The sequence below is a fragment of the Antechinus flavipes genome, chromosome 2 (assembly GCF_016432865.1).
Source record: "Antechinus flavipes isolate AdamAnt ecotype Samford, QLD, Australia chromosome 2, AdamAnt_v2, whole genome shotgun sequence".
NCBI classification, from domain to species: domain Eukaryota; kingdom Metazoa; phylum Chordata; class Mammalia; order Dasyuromorphia; family Dasyuridae; genus Antechinus; species Antechinus flavipes.
The window spans coordinates 665,479,699-665,499,193 of NC_067399.1; the positions used below are offsets into that span (position 1 = coordinate 665,479,699).

At 62.2% G+C, this 19,495-nt stretch overlaps 1 protein-coding gene across 1 annotated transcript in view; it reads left to right on the forward strand.

Annotated features, from left to right (window-relative positions):
* Positions 1–2,197: 2,197 nt before the first annotated feature.
* CCDC6 (coiled-coil domain containing 6) overlaps positions 2,198–19,495 on the forward strand; it is a 46,664-nt gene continuing 29,366 nt past the window's right edge. The window contains exon 1 of the mRNA XM_051982620.1: positions 2,198–2,554. Coding sequence (XP_051838580.1) covers positions 2,213–2,554 — 342 coding nt within the window. The 5' untranslated portion in view covers positions 2,198–2,212. The remainder of the gene's footprint in view (positions 2,555–19,495) is intronic.

The following is a 19,495-nucleotide window of genomic DNA, read 5'->3' on the forward strand; positions in this document are numbered from 1 at the left end:
GGGTTCAGCCTTGTGTCACGCGCCCTTCCGGCAGGTGTCACAGGTGGGCAAGATTCCCCTGCCAACGACCAGTGTCTCCTTTAGCAATCCATTCACGTGGCCGCGCATTTCTGACACGGTAGCACCCGTCTCACTTAGATAGAAATGGATCATAGAATAGAATATTACCCGTGGAGGAACTGGAGGTTTAGATCCCAAGTGCTTAGCACAAGATCTAGCGTACAGGCGCTGAATATCTTTTAAAAATTAAATATGCATATATGTAATATCTGCGTATTTTATATATAATATTGTGTAAATATAGGCACACTACGTGTGTACTATAATGTAGGCCCTTTAATTAAAATAAATCTCCCCAGACCATGGCACAGGATTCCACAAAGAGTAGTCACATAATGTATTTGTTGAATTGAATATATATTTATAAATGTTACATTGTACTCTCCGGGGACAGCACAATGCCCAGCAATCGATCAACAAACGTTTTATTATGTGTCAGGTGCTCCATGCTTCTAGAATTCAATGCACACACGTGTGTAATTATGCAATCTGTAGTCAAATAAAAGCTCCTTGAGGTCACAGCTTGTTTCATTCCTGCCTCGGTGTGTCCAAGGCTCGCCACATGCGAACAGGCAGGTGATCCTGTTCATGTGAATCTACCTCGTCCAGTGAGGCAGGAGGATGTTCTATGAAAAGCCTAATGGAGACAAAGGTGGGGTCAGAACCTGGACGGCTCGGGTTCCAGTACTCCCCAGGCCACATATCGGGGATGATCGGTGCCCTCCCTAACGTTCTGAGCTTCAGATGATCAGAGAATACCAAGATCCGCACTAGCTGAGAACACTTCTTCCCCCTACTTCTGCGCTCTGCTGAAGCCAGCCGTCAGGACCCCCAAACTAAACAATGGCCGGGGTGGGAGGTAAGCTCTTCCAGTCTGAGAGCTTCCTTGGTCTTTGTGTCCCGGTCCGGAGCAGCGCTCAGTTAGTGCTTCTTTAATAAAAAGCCTCCCCATATAGGACTGTGTTTTTATGTAGAATGCCAGCTCCTGGAAGCCAGCAACAAGTACCTGGCGCAGTGGCTAGCACGGTGGGATTGCCTAATGAGATGCTGTCATACACACACACATACGTGTGCATCTATGACACACAATACATATACACGTAGGGATGTATAAATAAATCGGTGTGCATATAAAGGAGCATTTATAAATGCATTTGCACACGTACACACAGCACAACTTGTACAATGTACGCCCACACCTGTCACATGTATAAATACATGTCTATGTGCATACACACACAGAGGGTCCCCGAAGTCTTAGTGTAGTTTAAAGGAAACAAAGAGTCAACACTATCAATAGTCTATAACTGCCCTACGGCCTGTGGAGCACCCGAGACACACAGCTGGCACACTGTGTATTCCTACACAACATATATACATATATGTACCGCACACACATGCACGGACAGCTATTAAAGCATAAGCTGGCACCGAGGTTTTGGGGACTGGATTGGGCTTCTGATACACGGTGGTCACGTTCCTTGTGGTCGGGGACAATTTCTGCCCGTCTTTCTACTGCAACAGAGGGACCAACGGCTGGCACACGGTAAGTGCTTAACGAACGCTTCTCCGCTCGCTTGCTTTGTACATATTCAGTATAAGTCCATGTATTCGGATGCCAACCAGACGTCAATTACAGTGCAATACACAGCCGCGGCCCGCCCTGGGCTCGGCTCCTCCCCCTTTCTCTCCTCCCTCTCCCCTTCTCTCCCCCATCTCCTCCTTTCCTCCTCTCACTACTCTACCCCTCTCTCCTCCTCCTCCTCCTCCTCCTCCCTCTCCCTTTTCCTTTCTCTTCCCCCGCCCTTTCCGAGCAGGCGCGTGCGCGCGCACGTTCGATCCCGCCCCTCAGGCTCCGCCTCCGCCGTGCCGCCGTGCCGCGGGGGCGGGCCGGGCCCGGGAGGGGCGTTCCCGGGGGCGTGCCCCGCCCCGGGGGGCGTGCCCGCGGCCGCTGTAATTCTCGGCGAGCCCGGGCGAGGTCTCTGTTCGCAGGCCCCGCCGGTCCCGGGCCCCGCGCGCTCCGCTCCGCTCTTTCTCCTCGGCCGCCGCCGCCGAGCGTGCGCCCGGTCCGGCCCCGGCCCCGGCCCCGCTCCCGCGGCGCCTCCTCGTGCTCGCCGCCCGGTCCCCGTCTCCGCCGCGCCCGCCGCGGGCCATGGCCGACAGCGCCAGCGAGAGCGACACGGACGGCGCGGGCGGCCCGGGGGGCGGCGGGCCCGGCGGGCCGGGGGGCGGCGGCGGCGGCGTGCAGCCGTCGTGCTCCCCGGGCGCGGGCGGCGGCGGCGGCGGGGGCGCGGGCGGCGGGGCCGGGCCCGGCGGCGGCGGGAAGCCGGGCGGCATTGTCATCTCGCCGTTCCGCCTGGAGGAGCTCACCAACCGGCTGGCGTCGCTGCAGCAGGAGAACAAGGTGCTCAAGATCGAGCTGGAGACGTACAAGCTCAAGTGCAAGGCGCTGCAGGAGGAGAACCGGGACCTGCGCAAGGCCAGCGTCACCATCGTGAGTGGGGCCGCTGGGGGAGGGGCGCCGCGGGGGGCCGCCCCGCCCGCTCGGGCCGCGACCCCGCCTCGGGGCTTCCAGCCGGGCGCCCCCCGAGGCGTCCCCTGCGAGCGGGAGGAGCCTGGCGGGGCTGGACAGCCGACGGCCCTGTCCCCGCCGAGTACCCCGACACGGCTCGCGGGAAGGCGTGGTTTGGGGTGCCCAGACGAGGAGACCCCCATCGTGGCGGAGTCTGGCAGAGCTGGGGGGCGGGGAGGGACCTGGCAGGATCCGAGGCTGGCTGGGCGTGTGTGCTAGCGAAGGAGAGGCAGCAGGGAGGATGGAGCGGGCAGGGCTGCCCAGGTAAGGGGGGGCGGCAGGAAGCCCTCCCGAAGCTCTCCTCGGGGACGGGGACTCCGAGGTCCGGACGGGCTGGGGATGCTGGAGGAGGGTAGGCACCGAGTGCCCTCTCGCCACCCGGCTGGGGCAGCTCCCAGCCGGGGCATAAGCTGCAGTGTGTGCGGCCTCCCGGGCCTGGTCCGTGCCTCCGAGAGCCCCTCGCTTCGCGCCGAGCGGGCACATCAGTGGGAAAGTAGTGCGTGTGCCTCCCGGCGGCCCCCTCCCCTTTAACGGGCGCTCTGGCCCTGCCCACAGCCCTTCCCGGCCGCACAGCTCCCCGGGCGAGAAGCAGCCGAGGGACGCAGATGTGGCCGGCGGGGCAGCTCCACGCGGCTCAGGCTGCCGAGGCCGGGCTGGGGTCAGTGCACCCAGGCTGGGAAGAGGAACTGGAAAAAGTGTCGGCGTCGAGACCGTGCCAGGAAAAATCGAGGAGGAGATTGCTTTGGCCCGATGGGGGTTTGGGGGGTGTGGGGGCGCCTGAGCCAAGCTGTCAGAAATCAGACTTTGTCCCAAAATGTCACCGTGCGAGGCAGGCTAATTAGAAGCGAGGGGAGGAGGCGCTTTGCATCTGCAGAGCTCCCTGGGGGCTGGCACCTTCTGGCCAGCACCCTGCCCTCCTGGCTGGGCCGGGGAACTGCAGAGGCAGCTCCCTCCCGCCTCAGGGAGGCCCTCCCTTGGGCCGATTGCATCTGACAGGCTTTCAGCCGGAGCCTCTGCTGTACCTGGTGCCAGGGACGCGGGCAGGGAGCACAGCGCGGCTGCCTCCCCCAGGAGTGGGGTGTGCCCCATACAGACACGTGTGCGCGTGTGTACGTACACGTGTGGGCACTTCCTGGTGGGGAAACTCCCCTTTGTGGTCCTGAGGAGCGTGGCCTGGGGTCAGTCAGAGGTTACTTGCTCTGCCCGAGGGTCACACAGCTGCTCTGAGGCAGGGCGGCCCTAAGGACCTCGGGCTGATTAAAGGGCCCTGCTCGGGGCAGCCCAAGCAAGGCTTCCCGGGCCATGGGTCGGGACCTGGGGGGGTGGGGGAGGGGGGAGGCAGGCCCCCCATCTCACAGATGGCGAGGCGGAAGCCTTGGCCAGGTTTGTGGTAGAGCCGGGAGCTAGCTGCTCGGGGCTTGGCTCCTGGGGGCTCTGGTTCTAGGGCTTGGGAGAGCTGGAGGAAGTGGAGGAGGCGGCTTATGGGAGATGGAGTTAGAGGGTTGGTTTGCAGGCTAAAAAAGTGACCGTTTTCTGAACTTTTCCACACTTAGGAAAGTGGCAGGATCCATATGGAACAGACTTGTGCCCGGGGTGCGGCCCAGACCGGGCTTGGGCTCCCCCGGCCCAGTGTGGAAGGGAGGAGCCGCCTTGGAAAGGTTCTGTGGGCTGATGGGAAGCAGGCCTCCTGGGCTAGCAGGGAAGCGCTGGCCCTGCCTGGGCAGGCCGGGGATGGAAAGAGGAAAGGCCGGGGGGCTTCTGTTTCCCAGAATATGTGGAAAGCAGGTTTCCAAATAACTTGGGACAGAAGTAGCACAAGTCTCCTCCCCGCTGTGACGGAGGCCGAGGGACTCGGGCGCTCCAGGACTTGCTTGAGTTTTAGGGAGGTTGGGGGGGAGGGCAGGGAGGGCAGACATCTGACAGGCTCTCTTCCCTGGCCAAGTGAGGTTTGAGATCCTCGAATGTATTCTGTGACGGTGGAAGGGACCCCGGAGGCCGGCTCGGCCCCCTCCTCCTGTTAGAGGTGAGAACTTTGAGCCGGAGCGGAGGAACATGACTGGTCTAGAGCCACACACGCATTAAGCAGCCGATGCATCATTGAACTCAGGTGCTCCCCCATGATCTGCACGTGGGAGCCCAGCACCGGCTGCTCCCAATCTGTGAAAAGCACACTCAGCCTTCCTTTATGGGAAAGCCCAGGAGCCCCCGTGGACATGGCGCCCCCGGCCAGCTCCGACGGTATTAGAGCTGGGGGGCCCTTAGAGGGGTCGAGGGCATTTTACAGATGAGGAAACTGACCCTTGCGTGGGGTGGCGGGGAGACACAACCTCTGTCCCGGTGCGAACGTGGGCTGCCATCTCACCCCGAATTTGACCTCCCCTTATGAAATAAAAGTCTCAGTAGTTTCTCTGCTACTGGCTCCTTCCCCCTCCCCTTCCCACCCGAAAAAGAGGATGAGCAATAAAAGTAATAGGATCAGAGGGGCCTTCCAGGACGCCAGCTCAGCAGGGAGCTCCATCCTGCCCAAGGGCACATTTCAGGCGGCAGTGGCAGGTGCCCACTGGAAGCCTTCGGAGGAGGCCGAAGGAAACGTTCCTTCACTTGTGCTACCGTTAGCTTTTAACTGCTCCTCGGAAGATGCCTTTGTGCTTGTTTGCTTCTCTCTTGTTCACCTCCATCAGCTGGGATTTTGGGTAATGTTTTGGGTAATGAAGAGGGCTTCACAGATTCCCCTTTACGGGGCACAGGAACATCTAGGCCTGCCCCGGCAGGTAACAGATTGAAAAACTGAGGCCCATCAGGTCGCTCAGGGCCCGGGGCTCCAAAGCCAGGGCTCTTCCCACCAGACCGCACTGCTCCCCCTCCTCGAACCTTTCTAGAAGGCCCGATGTTAAAGAGCAGGCTTCCTTCTGACTGGCTCAGTTAAGCAGGTCAAGAGGCGGAGTCCTGTCATTTGGGTGTTTCCTGGGTCGAGTTCTGACCAGGTGACCCTTTGAAAGCATGCTTGCTTATAGAGTCCACGTTCTCAGAGTGCCCATGGGAGGAAGGTGAGAATGATTTTGGGGGAGAAATCAGAAATCCATTTTGCTTTATGAATCTTTAATTGCTAGGGTTCCGGTGCATCCCCAAACTTCAGGGTGGCCCGTCTGCAGCTAGCTGTACCGCCTGACCCGATATGGGCCCCCGGGGTGTCTCTATGACCTTGGAGAGGGGGGAGCTCATTGTTATTTTGGGGTGGGAAGAGCTGGGGAGGCATCCACTTGCTGAGCTGTTCATCTAGGAAGGCAATCAGGGACTGAGAGGGATCTCAAAGGACATGCCTTTATTTTTTGGGAAAAAAGTCCTCTGCCTTCAGAGCTCTTTTGGATGCTTATATAAGGAAGAAGAAAGTAAATCGTAACGTAAGCAACTGATAGGTGATGGCCAAAGTTTCTGCCTCTTATAGACCGTGTCTCACTCAGAACTTGGCTTCCAAGTTCTTAATTTGACTTAACAGATACTTATTAAGCTCTTGCTTCATTCCTCTGTTGGAATATTGAGATGAGGGGAGGAGACGGGCTTCGGGGACCATGTGTCCCCAGGGCCTAGCCTGGCTTAGCTAGCCTGGGGCCCAAGGGCCCTGGACCCATTTTATGGAGTCTCGAAGGGAGAAAAATATGACTGAAATCAAGCATTCTTTAATTACAAATTAAAAATAATTTGTTATTTTGATTTATTCCGAGATGGGCTCTGTGGTCGTCCTGAAGAGTCCATGATACAAAAGTTGAGCACCCTGTAGAGCCGTGATTCTTTCATTCTTGCTATTTCTATTCCCAGGGCCTCGCTCTAGTTTCATAAATATTTTATTTGTTTATTTTTTAAATTGAAAGTCACTGGACAATGATGAGAAAACAGAACGATCTGGTCCCTTCTGAGATGAGGAGGGAGAAGGCGGGGGAGAAGATGGGGAGGGAGCACCTGCTTGAGTTCTAGCTGCCGTGCGCCAGGGAGATGGCGGGAGGACGAGGAGGAGGAGGAGGAAAAGCCTGCTCATGCAGGTGGGCGGCCCCGTTTCAGCAAGTGGAGATGGAGAGGAAGAAGGATGTTTCAGGCCAGGCCGGCAGGAGGAGGCTGTAGGTGGGCCGCTGTGCTTGGAGGGCAGCCAGTGGTCTACTTTGGATGGAACATAGGTCCCAAAGGGAAGTCGTGCGAAATAACGTGGGACAGGAGGGTTATTCTTAATGTATGGATAGTATGTCATCGGTCGTAGTCTTTCACACGATCAGGCTCAGTTCCCTGTGGATATTTGACACAAACTCCCTCAGCTTTTTGCTTCTAATTCAAAAAAGAACAGTGGGCCAAACTGGCTTTTAAATTTTTTTTCAGCCTGCTTATATTATATAATATATGTAATACATCGCATATATTATATGGCCTTTTTTGGGGAGTGGTAGAGGCTCCTCAGGTCCCCTGACCCTCCTGAAGGGAGCAGGTGATGGGACACCCCTCAGGCTAGGCTCAGATGCATCTGATAACTACAAACCATTCCCCTGCAGAACAGCTTCTTGGTAAAAGGCTTCTTCCAGACGAGTGTGCTCATCACAGGACTCAAAGGCTTCGTTCACAGGCCAGGCCGGACGGCCCGGCGGCCCACCGAGGAGACGAGCTTTACAGTTAGCATGAGTCCCAGGAGCGTCTCCTTTTCTCCCTCAGCCCCCGATTCCGTCTCCAGCTTAGCAGCTTCCCCTGAGCAGCTCCTTGGGAGTTAGCTGGACTGGGACCCAGAAGAGATTCCTCCGGGCCTTGAAGGAGGAAGCACTTATTTAGAGTTTGGCCTCCCGAGGGGTCTCTGTCCCTTTGGAAGGGGCTCTCTGTGGGGGCCACGAGGGAGCTGCCACAGTCGTCCAAACTTGGTAACGCTTTCCCTCGAGCGCATGTGCCGGGGAGGTGGCGGAGGGTCTTTCCCAAATGCTCCTCGGGAACAATTTCCATTTGGTCAAAGAGAGCTGGATATGGACTTGGAGGATACCGGCGGTGTGGGAGTTGGGTGCCCTGCATGCCATGCTCTGGGGGACAGAGCCAGTCATTAGCCTGATTGTTCCCCCTTCTTCTGTAAGGCCCCTGATCAGGGGTTCTTACCCACTTTGGCCTGGACCCCTCAGCCAGCCTGGGGAAGCCTGTGGCGCCTGCCCCAGAATACTGCTTTTAAATGCACCCTGAGGATCACAAGGGAAACCAAAGGCTAGTGAACCCTGGCCCCTTGCCACCTCCTCCTGGCCCCCAGCTTAGGGCCCCCGCTTTAGATCCGTTGCCCCTAAAGCCTCTCACTGAAAGGGCACCTCTTTTCAGAAGCCCCCTCCTACTCTCTTACAATCTTTGATTTCATTTTATTTCACCGCGATTCCTCTGCGTGAGACCTTCCAGGTTAGCAAAGTCCCTTCACTAGCGCAGGGCAGCACCTGGTCAGGAGTTACTTGGGACACTGAGAGATTAAGCAACTTGTCCGGGAGCCCGCAGCCCTGCATTTCTCAGAGATGGGCCAGGGACAGGCTCCCAGCTTCTAGGCCGGTGACAGAAAGGAGCGGTTCAGGTTGGGGGCAGGGGCCCGCGGGACGTAGAACAGGGGGAAGCAGCGCAGCTTCCCTTTCCAAGTATTGGGATCAGTGGTTCAGAAAGTGGTGAGTTTTGCCCTGCTTGGCCCTGGGGGCAGAACGTGGGCACTGGGTGGCACCTTGCCTGGGGGTAAAGGAGTGTCCCTTTATGAGGAGAGCTCCCCTGGAGGGGAAGGGGAAGGGTGTTTGGGGAGCTAACGGCTCCCTGAGAGAGGAAAGCTGGAGGCGCCCGGCCGGGTCAGAGCAGGACTAGTTCTAGCCTGCAGGTTCTGTGGAGTGCCTCCTCCCAGAGGACCCTGCTCCCCTTGCCCGGCACCGAGAGGGGTCCTCTGCCTGCCCAGCTCTCTGTGACCCCATTGCGGGGTTTTCTTAGCAAAGGTCCTGCCATTTCCCTCTCCAGCTCATTTTAAAGATGGGAAAACAGGCAGACAGGGTGAAGGGACTTGGCCGGGTCACCCAGCCAGGAGCCGGATTTGTGGCTCCCGGTCCTCGGTGGATCAGGGGAGATGATCAGGATACACTGTATCCTTTTGGGGATCCCTCCCTCTCCGTCTGCCTTTCAGCCAGGCCCTCCTCAGAGAGGTTACTTTGTAGCAGCCCCTGCTACATCCCAGAAGCCCCTGGGCGCCCGCCCTGGTTCTTTGCTGCCTCTCCTTGTTCTGTGGGTTTTCGAGGCAGAAGAGATGTTGGAAATGGAATGAGAATATTAGGAGGCGGCTGCCCCCGGTGCCTTCTGTGCCCCCACCTGGGGGGCTTCCCAAACAGAGGGCCCTCTGGAGTGGTCGACTCGGGAGAGCCGCTGTTGGTCCCGCCGGCGTCGCCCCTCGTCTTGGCAGGTCCCGCCTGACGCCGGTGCCCAAACGCTGCCGAGTGACCGCCGTCGTTCCCACCGGCGGCGCGGAATAAGAGGCAGAACCGGGCCCGGTTGAGATTCTGGGCCGGGCACTGAAGTCTCCTCGTCTGCAAAGGGAGAGGACGGGACCCCAGGCCCGGGTTAGATCTGGACCCCCCTTTGTGGCTTTTCAGATGTCGGGTTTGGGGTCTGCTGGGGGGCAGCAGGAGGTGTCCGGGCTCTGACTGGGGAGGTGGGGACTGTGGTGCTTTTGCTTTCCGCCCATCACAGGGCAGTCCAGAGAGTGCGGTCGGGTGAAACTCCACAGTTAAGTGTCGGGCAGGGTCAGCCTTTGAGGTTCCCCCATCGGCGCGGGGAACGCTCTGGCTCGGCTCTTACTTTGTTCCTTTCGTCTCGGTCCCCAGCCGGCCCGCCCGGGCAGTTTGTAGCTGGGACAGAGGCCCTGTAAGCTCCGTGTCTTGGGCCTCAGGGCCCAAGTTGTGCAGGCCCGGCTCATTCCCCGCAATCTGGAGTCACTGGTTTCCTAAGGTCCTGGACCTGTAGCGGGAAGGGAGCTTCCCGAGCCCTCAGCTAAGAGGAGCCGCTCCCCTCTGCGGCTCCCGCCTTCTGGCTGCCCCCCTTTTTTCGTGGCCTCTTCTGCCCTCGGAATCCTGGCCTCCTTCGGGCCTCAGTGCGTTTGCCTTGCCCTGCTGGCCTCCCCCGCCCCGCCCCCTTCTCTTTCCCTGTGCGGGCCTTGGTGGCTCACTAGAAGGCGGGCTGTGGGCCAGGGAGGCTTTTGCCGCTGCCTAGTGCAGAGCGGGGGCCGCCACAGGGCCCCGAGACCTCCTTGGCACCGGAGGCTCTCGGACCGGGTCCTCCAGCTGCGAGTCCGGCATCAGGCTGGGACGGGAGGACGGCCGGTCTCAGAAGGGCCCAGGGATGGCTCGTGGGCAGGCCGACGCTCGTACTTGTGCGAGATTGGGTGAGGTTGGGCTGGCACAGACCAAGTGGATAGCCCGGTGGGGGTCCCCCCCCCCCAAAGCACTGCTTGTGATGTTTTAATTCAACCGGAAAAATGGAGAAGGTTGGTGGCTCCCGCGAGGGCGCCCAGGACCTTTGGGGATGGCCCAGGGCACTAAACGTTCAGCAGCTCCTGGGGGAGAATTAGAATGCCCTCGCAGCCTCATTCCTCTTCTCGAAGGGAAGGAGGTGATGATGGATGTCATCAGGCTCTGCCTCCTCCAAACACCGGTCCGGGAGGGCAGAAGTAGCTGCTTCAGAGCCATGAGGGCGTCTGGGGACACCGAGATCACACGCAGGGCAGCGACGCGCCGAGCGCCCGACTTCTCAGCCAGGCCTTGGCCCGGACTGCTGGCTTTCTATAGAAGCAAAGGTCAGGAGGGATGAGAGCCCGGGCAGGGGGTGGGGAGTGGGGGGCAGGATCTGTGGTGGGGGAGAAGTGGGCGGGCCCTCCGCTCTCCCTGAAGGTTAGAGAGCGTCAGGACGTGGGTCCTTCTCATTCCTCCACCCGGAGGAGACTCGTGGTCGGCATTGGGAGGTGAGGCTGCCAGCTTCCCACTCATGGTGTGCAGGCAGGTCAGCTGTGATTTAAAATCAAACATGGCCACGATGCCCCGCCAAATGAGGACTTTTAGTCCATCGAGGCTTCTTTTTTGTCTCACCAAAGGCAGACCTTAATTTGTGCCAACAAAAACGCTTGCCGAGAGTCGCAACAAATTGTGCGTTTGTTTCCCTTAGTAGCTTTTTATTTCTGTGTTTGGTCCAGACTCGTGTTGCCGGTCTGTGGGGGGGCTCCCAGGGTGGAAGTTGCTTCGTGGCCACCCGCAGCAACCCGGGGCCCTTGGGAGCCGTAGAGGGGAGGGTCGAGGCGATTTGGCGGAGCCGGCCGGCCTTGAAGGCCGCTAGCCGGGGGTGAAGGCTGCCTCTGGCCTGTGCTGGCCCCGCCTTCCCCTCGCGGCAGGATGGCGGAGCTCCCTCGGTGGAGGGCATCTCTGCCCTTTGCCTTGCGTGTAGTCAGGCTATTCCGGCACAAGAGTCACTTCGGAGGAGTTTCTCCATTAAACCCTCCCGTAGCTCTGACCATCTTCCCTCCGCGCCATTTCCCTCCATCTCTCGAAAATGCTCCTTTGGGGCCGGGCTTGACCTGATGAGGTGCTCCCGGGGAGCACCTCCTCCCCGTCAGGCCCGTCTGCGGCCGGGCTCTCTGGGCCCAGCTTCTCCTGCGGGTCCCTCGCGGCCATAAGCCCCGGGTGCAGGAAGCTCTGCTGGCTCTCTCGGGCCTCCTTGGCGCCCCCACACGGATGCCTCCCGGAGGTGAGTGCTCCGCAGCTGGGAGCAGCCTCTGAGAAAAGCTGGCCTTTCCCAAGCAGGGGCGGCGCCTGGGGGCGGGGGTCGCTGCCGGGACGTGCGGGCACACTTGCCCCTCCGGCCCGCTCTAGTTTCCTCGCGCCTCTGGTCCACCCGATACCGGCGCCTCCTATCAGGTGGTTGTCGCCCCAGATGGGACAGCGCTGAGTCAGCAGTGCACCGGCCCGGGGGAAAGGGAGCCGGTAACCCAAGCCCTCGGTGCCCCGGGTTCCCTTCCTGGCCCGGGGCTCTGAAGCTCGCTCCTGATGCCCGCGTGGCAGCTGCAGGCCGGGGGAGAGGGCCCGCTTTGGGGAGCCATCCTGGGAGGCAGGAGGGAGCTCTGAAGGCGGGTGGGCGGCCTCCTCGGGGATGGGGAGGAACTCGGCCCCAGAGGTCACCCAGGGCACAGAAGCCCAGCCTGGACACGGCTCTGGCCGAGCTGCCCGGCCGCGCTACGGCCCAGAACTGGTGTGGAAGCTGGGCCCTTACTGAGGGGAGGAGGGCCTGAGCCCGGACGCTGCCTTCGGGGCCAGCTAGCCGCCCCAGCCTGTTTCCTCCCCTCGTCTGTCGGGGGAGCTCTAAGAACACCTGCCTCTCGGCGCGAGGACGCTCGCCCCGATTGCCACTCGTTCGGGGCACGGCTGCCTTTCGGCCCCGTGGCAGAGCTGACGAATTCTTGCGATACCCAGCAGCTCCCTGACGGGCTCCGGGGGCAACGGGCCGCCCGGCTCCCCGCCCCGCAGAGCGAGCCCCCCGTGAGCCGTGTGTGGCCGAGGGGCCCGCGCCTCCTCTTGGCTTGGATGTTCCGTTCCTCCTTGCGGTGCATTTCCCCTTCCCCAGGACTGGGTCGATCAGGAACAAAGCGGCCTCCCCGGACAAAGCCGGGTGCCTGCCCCAAGCTGCCGTTCTGGCCTCGGAGCCCCGGAGAACCGCCGGCGACCCTGACCGTAATGTGGGTCCTCGGAGCCGTGACCCTCCCTCCGGCTCATCGTTCTCTCTGGGTGCTAAGCGGGGCCCGCACCGAGCGCCCAGTCTGGGGAAACGGCCGTGTGCGGATCGGACACGTCCACATGGGGCGGCCGGAAGGCGCTGGCCCTCAGGGGCGCCGTCCCCCCCCCGGAACACACTCACCCACGTGCACACTCTCGGGTCCGTTCCCACACGTCAGACACACGCACGTGCTCGCCAGGCCTGGCCCAGAGCGGGCGCCCCCCACTCACCCTCCTCTCCCGGGTCCCTTTTGTCCCCCCAGAGTTTGGGCTTGGCCCATGGTGAGGGAGGAAGGAGGGGAAGTGATGTCATTTTTCAGTCCTGTCTGACTCTCTGTGATGGAGACACCGCGGGGGACGGCCGTTTCCTCCTCCAGCTCATGTGGCAGATGAGGAAACGGAGGCAGACGAGGGAAGGGACTTGTCCGGGGTCCCACAGCCAGGAAGGTCCAAGGCCAGATTGGAGCTCGGGGAGATGAGTCCTCCTGTCTCCAGGCCTGGTGTTCGGCCCGCTGTGCCCACCCGGCTGCCCCGTTCTGGCGCCCAGGAGGTGCGCTCTGTGGCTGGGTCACAGGGGCACAGGTTTCAGTCAGAGTAGGACAGGGATGGTACCGAGTTCAGTCCATTTTAAAGACAAGAAACTGAGGCTTGGTGAGGGAGGTTAACTTGCCTTCGGCCCCAGAGGTGGTCGGATCTGAAACTTGAACTCGGGCTCCAGGACAAAAAAATCCATTGCTTTGTCAACTTTGTTTAAAAACTTGGGAAGGTCCTGTGCTGGTGCAGAGGGAGGTCTGGTGGGAGCAGCCCCGTGGCCTGGATCTTAGTTGTTCCCTCCGGACAATGGGCTCCAGCCTCTCCCTGGTATCTCCGTGGCCTCTCCCGGACTCCCCCCGGCCTCTCCCCACTGCCAGAGGCAAACACCTGGCTGGGCTGGACGCTCTCTGGGCTCTTTCGGTTCCTGAAAGCCAGTTGGTCCAGCTGGGCTAGAGCAGAGTTTGGGGCACTGGGCTGAGCCTGGGAGTGGGCCTGGGGCCTGCCAGGGGGCCGGGCCCCGGGCTCCCCATGTGCTTCTGGGACCTGGCCACTTACCCGTGGGTGAGGACACTTTGGGGGCGCTTCCTGTGTATCCCCGTATGTTTTATGGCTTGAGGAGGTGTCCTCGGCTGCCGCTGACCGGGAGGGACCGGAACCCAGATCCGGGCTTGGAACATGGGAAACCGAGGCGGTCGTCAGCCTCCTGGGGTCCCACGCCCCCCCCAGGCAGGAGCCCAGCGCTCTCCGGCCTGGCGAATTGGCCGGGGTCTGAGGTCCAGAGTCGCCGCCCCTTCTTGTGCCCTGGGGCCTCCTCACCAGCAGGGCTTGGCAGAGTGGGGGGCGTCAGGGTTCAAGGTGGTGATTTGTTTTGTTTTGTCTCGAAAGCCTTCCTGGCCAGGCCCCGTCCCACCTCTTGCGCCTACTTAGGGAACGGTCCTGTGTAACTGGAGAAGGGGGGCGGGGGGCAGTTGGCCGCACTCAGAAATCCTGCTCAGATTCCACGGGAGGCGGAGGGGGCCCAGAGAGCCCCGAGGCTGCTTCCTGGCCGTCCTCCAGCAGGACTCTGGGCATTTCCCTGGCCGGCTCCTTCCCCTCTGCCTCCCGACCCCCCGAGTCCCAGCCACGTCCCCTCACGCACAACGGGCCCCCTTAGCTCTCGAGCCTTCCCCGCCTTGGTTTCCCGCTCTGCTTGCCGGGGGAGCAGGACTTGCATCGGGCTAAGCTTTCAGGCCCGGTTCCCTGCAGGATCCTTCATGGGTCTTCCAGCAGAACTGGCTGGGCCGGGGCCTGAGACTGTCGGCACCAGAGGCGGAGGGGGCACGGGCACTTGGGGAGGCCCCGGGATGGGCTGGGCCCGATTGGGCCGGGGCACCTTGAAGAGGAGCTCTCGGGGCGGAGGCCGGGGTGTCGGAAGCTTCTCGCAGGCAGGGCCCGTGCACCCCTCCCCCCTGCCTCCATCCGGGCCCCTACTCTCCTCGGGTCAGCGCCGACCCGTACTGTGCGCAAGGGCGCCCTCGCAGGGCGGAGGAGGGTCGGTTTGGCCCTTGGAGCCTCGGCTTAGTGGGAAGTGCGGGGGCCCGACAGCCCCTCGGGAGGGGAGCTCTGACCCCGCCGTTCGCCGAGAGGCGGGCAGCTTTGGGATTTGGGGAGGACGTCGGCCCGTTGAGGGTCCCGTGTCTAAAAGGCCGGCCTGGGGGAGGAGATTGCTGGTCAGCGCCCTGAGTCAGCAGCCTCCCTTTGGGGGTCTTCTCACCTCGAGGACCGGGCAGCGGCCTCTCGTCCGTGCTGAGGACCGGCCCGGAGCTTCTGCGTCCCACAGGCCGCCAGGGGAGGCACGTGAGCAGGAGGGACACGCCCGGGGCCCCCGCCCCCCAGGGACCTTACGTGGAGGGCTGGGGGGGGGGGTGTCCCTGCAGGAACAGAGCACGTAAACAAGCAGGCAGCAGCGCCGGAGCAATTAGTTCCGAGGAGAGTCCCTGGCCTCTCAGGCAGCGGGCCGCCCCGGGGTCTGCTGGGCGGGGGGAGGCTCCTTGGGGGCGCAGGGCCGGCGCAGCAGCGGGGGGCGTGATCCCTGGCGGGGGACGCTTCCCGGGGGAGCTGGGAGTGTGCCCCCGGAAGCTCCTCGTTGGCCGGCGTCACCGAGCCTGTCTCGCCCGCCGTCGGTTAGTGGGCTGTTTGCACCATCCCTCCGCCGCCCTCACAGAAATGGCCTTTTCCCTCGCAGCTTCCCCCGAGACAAGGACACGGTTTCCTTCTTCCTAAAATGATCTGGTTCGGATAATTCCTCAGCCTGCGGTTAGTTTTCTCAGGGCCTGAGTTTCCTTATTTGTAAAATAAGGGGTGTTCTGGGCGGCCCCCAGGGTTCTTCTGGCTCGGGATCAGGGCAGGTTGGATCTCTCCGGGCCTCTCGCCGTTTATTCCGGCCCTGGTCTGCCCATAGGGCCGCTGGGCAGCAGGAGGAGCAGCGGCCTTCCAGCCCCTTCTCCGGCCTCCCTTTGTGCTCTCACAGCCCTGCCGGGCATCCCGGGCCCAGCCGCAGCCTTTCCCTGGCTTGTTTCTCACAGATTTAGTGGGGCCCACCCCGTCCTCCCCACATCCCCTCCCCCCAGGGATTCTCCCCCCAGCTTCGCCATCCCATCGCCTCGCTCGCGCCAAGCTCCTGGGCCTCGGCCACGCAGGCTGGCTGCTCACTCCCGGCCCCGGTTTCCTTATGGAGGAGATGAGGCCTCGGGTCACCACTTAGGTACCCCAGGAGGTTATCCCCTTGGGGCTTCCCGGCTAATCCTGACAGGGAGTTGGAGGGCCTGTGGAGATTTTGCAGGCCCGGGACGACATCCTGGGACCCCCGTGTTGTGAAGGTGCGAGTTGGTGCTTCGGGGTCTGGGAGACGTGGGGAGGGGCTGCTTCTGAATGCCCGGATGGAGCTGCTGGGGCTCCGGGGGAGGCCGGAGTGGAGGCCCGCAGGCTGCCCTTTCCAGGACACTCGAAGCCTCTCCAGGCTGGCCAGTCACTTGATAACGCTTTGAGCTCGTCCTCTTTGCACAGACCAGTGCTCCCCATTCCTGGAGGGGCCCCCATCCTCCCATGAGGCTTTCTTTCAGGTGTGGGAGGGATGTGGGCTGGTGAGGATGGAGTGGGGTGGGAGGAGCTCCAGGGCAAGTCACGGACCTCTGAGTGGGGGGGAGGGGAGGGCTAGAGCCCTTGTGCCAGCTCTGTGTGGCTGTGCTGTTTGGCCCGGGAGGCCTCCTCGGGAGTGGTGCTGACTCCTTGGTGCCCGTGGTCGCACAGTAGGGCCTCCCTAGGTGCCCGTGGTCGCACAGTAGGGCCTCTCTAGGTGCCCGTGGTCACACAGTAGGGCCTCCGTAGGTGCCCGTGGTCGCACAGTAGGGCCTCCCTAGGTGCCCGTGGTCGCACAGTAGGGCCTCCCTAGGTGCCCGTGGTCGCACAGTAGGGCCTCCCTAGGTGCCCGTGGTCGCACAGTAGGGCCTCCCTAGGTGCCCGTGGTCGCACAGTAGGGCCTCCCTAGGTGCCCGTGGTCGCACAGTAGGGCCTCCGTAGGTGCCTGTGGTCGCACAGTAGGGCCTCCCTAGGTGCCCGCTGATGATTCTCCAAAGAGCCCCAGGGGCCAGGACAGGTCGTGAGGAGCCCCTGGCTCTTTGGGAGGCTTTGCTCCTGGGCCAAGACCGGTGCCCACCCCTGAGCCCCACAGGGGCGAGTGAGAGGCCAGCGCTAGCCCAGAGACTCCCTGCTGGGCAGCCCTGGGGAGCTACCGCCTCCTCACCTGTGAAATGGGGTCAGCGGCAGGCTGCCTGCCAGGGCTGCCCTGAGGGCCACTGTGCGGGCTGTCGTGATTGTGACTGGGGGCCGGGGGGAGGCCCAGCGCGGGGAGTTAGCCCCGGGACTAGAACACGGGAGCAGCGGTGGCCGTGGGCCCGAGGTCCGGCCGGGCTGGGTGGCGCTGCCTGCCCGAGGCCGGGGCCGCCCACTAGTGGCGAGCTGCCTCCCCGGCCCCAGAGAGGATGGAACCCGAGAGCCTTTGGGCCGGCGCCCCCGAGTCCGCGGCCACGCGGCTCCTCCGGCCGCTCTGTGGTTTGGAGGCTCCTTCCGGCCCAGCGCGTGGCTTTCCCGCCAGCAGAAGTGAGGCCGCTCTCCAGGATCACCGGCCTTGAGGAGGGCAGCCGGGGCAGGGGGGAGGGGGAACCTCCCAGGCTGCAGTCCACCGGGGGACCCCACCTGACCTTCCCATCCTCCTTATCTTCGTGCTTGGGGGAAATGAGCTCCTGGGAGGCGGGGGCGGCCGCACCTTCCTACTTGCTTCTATTCTATTCAGACGCCTCGGAACCTCCAGCCGAACAAGCGGCGTGTGAGCGCGGCTCCCCCTCACCTCTGGGGTCTCGTTGCTATTGAAACCATTGTTTAAAGCTGGGGGTGGGGCGCGAGGGGAGGGGCAAAAACTTTCAAAGGAGAGAGCGTAACCAGGATCCGCTAACTTCATTTTTCTTTTCTTTGGCAATTCTATTTTAATCTAATTGCTTTCCTTTAAAATCCAGTTTTATTTGATGCACATCAAGAACATTCTGCTCAAATGCCTGAGTGGCCGTGACACAGAATGGGTGAAGGGCTCCCCTCCAGAGTGTTTAGGGTTAGATGCAAGCCCTAGGAGCCCCTCCGAAAAGCAGCACTGACGCAGGGGCTGCTGGGAGCTGGCTGTGCCCTCCCCCACCCCCTCACCCGAGAGCTGCCGAGCGGAGCCCCTGCTGGGGACGTCAGGAATTGCACCCAGCAGCGACAATCCTCCGGACCCGTGCGGGCCGCCGGCCACTCACACGCCGGAGGGAACTAGTTTCGGGGGCTCGCTGTCCGTGTCATGTGCAGCCTGGGAGTCTCGCAGGCAGGCAGGAGCGGCCTGGTGTTCGCCCAGGAGGGGCTTCTGGGAACTTGGGGGAGGGATGCAGGCCGGGAAGAGAGAGCATCTTTAAAAGGAAGTCCTCCGGACGGCAGCCCCTGCTCGCAGGCAGGTCTCCGCGTCCCGTGCCTTCTCGCTGGTCTGTTCCTTGGATCCGTGCAGGACTCCTTCACAGGTGGCCAAGCCTGGCTAAGCTGGGCCTCCCAGCCCCGTCCTCGGGGAGCCTCCGGTCTCGGGGAGCCTCCGGTCTCGGGGAGCCTCCGGTCTCGGGGGGGGGGGGGTGCAGCCTCCGGTCTCAGAGGGGCGGCCTCCGGCCCCTCTCGTGTGGCCTTCGGGACGGCCCGCGGGGCCCTGGTCGGACAAAGCCGCGGCCCGGCCTGTGTCGTGCCCTCCGGTCTAAGGCTGGGAGCGGCGTGAGTGACCGCCGGCCGCTCTGCACAGAAGGCGGACAGCGCCATCGCCGGGACGCTGTGATCACTCGCCAGGCGGCCCCCGGCCTCCCTCCTCTGCCCCTTGGGACACTGTCACACCCGGGGAGGGAGGGCCCTGTCCGCAGAGCTCCTGGGCACCCACAGACCCCAAGCTGGCACGGGGGGCAGCCGGGCGGCAGTTCGGAAAGACGTAGGGATCGGCCCCGCTGCCCGAGCTCCCAGTGTCTTTGTTCGGGAGAGCTCGTGAGGGGCAGCTGCCCGCCGGGATCGGAGCCCGGCTCCCCGATGCCTTCGGCGGCTGGTGGGACCTTGGCCGAGGCCGCTCGGCTCCCTGGGCCTCAGTTCCCCGCTCTGTAAAATGGGTGACCAGACAGAGCCGGCCTCGCTGCCTCAGGCCCCGTCCCAGCAGGCTCCTCAGGGAATAACGGCCTCTCGTGGCAGGGCCAGCTTTGGCCTGGGTCTGGCAGGACGCGCAGAACTTTGGAAGTTCTTTGTTGCACTTTGTTGAGGAGACGTGGGGGCCTGCCCGGAGCCATATGGCGAGGCAGGATTTGAACTTGGCCCTGCCTCCGAGCCAGCCCCGGCCCAGCCCCATGCCCGGTCGCAGCAGGCCCCAGAAGGGGCCGGGAGGCCCCAAGGAAAGGATTCCGGTGCTGCTGTGACAAAGAGCGATGGCTCGGCGGTTCTCCCTCCGGAACGGCTCCTTTGCCGGCCTTCTCTCTTCTCGCTCACATTAAGGAATAGTGGCCCGGGTCCCCGAGCCTTGCTGCTGGGCCCGAGGAAACCTGGTGCTTCTTCTCCCTGACATGAGCTCCCTAGAGAAGGGGGACGCCTGTTCTGGAGCCGTCCGTCCCCCCCTCAGCGGACCCCCACCCACCGGTCACTGCAGCCTCAGCTCTGCCCCAAACGAGGATGGCAGCCTTGGCTCCCGTCTCCGGCCTCGCCCGCCAGGACCTCCTCTCAGCCCGGCCTTTCTCCGGGAGGCTCCGGCCGCCGCCTTCTCCCTTGTTAAGTGATCTTGCTCGGTTTCCACACCTGTAAGATGAGGGAGGGGCTTGATCCCTGGCTTCCGAGGACCAGATTTAAGTCTGGGATTGAGAGAAAACTGGAATTTGCTCGTCCGCTGGCTCCCCACTCCATGCTGGGGGACATGACACAGATTATCGTGCTATCAAAAATCACCCTAATTAATGGCCGCCCCTCCATCTGGAGG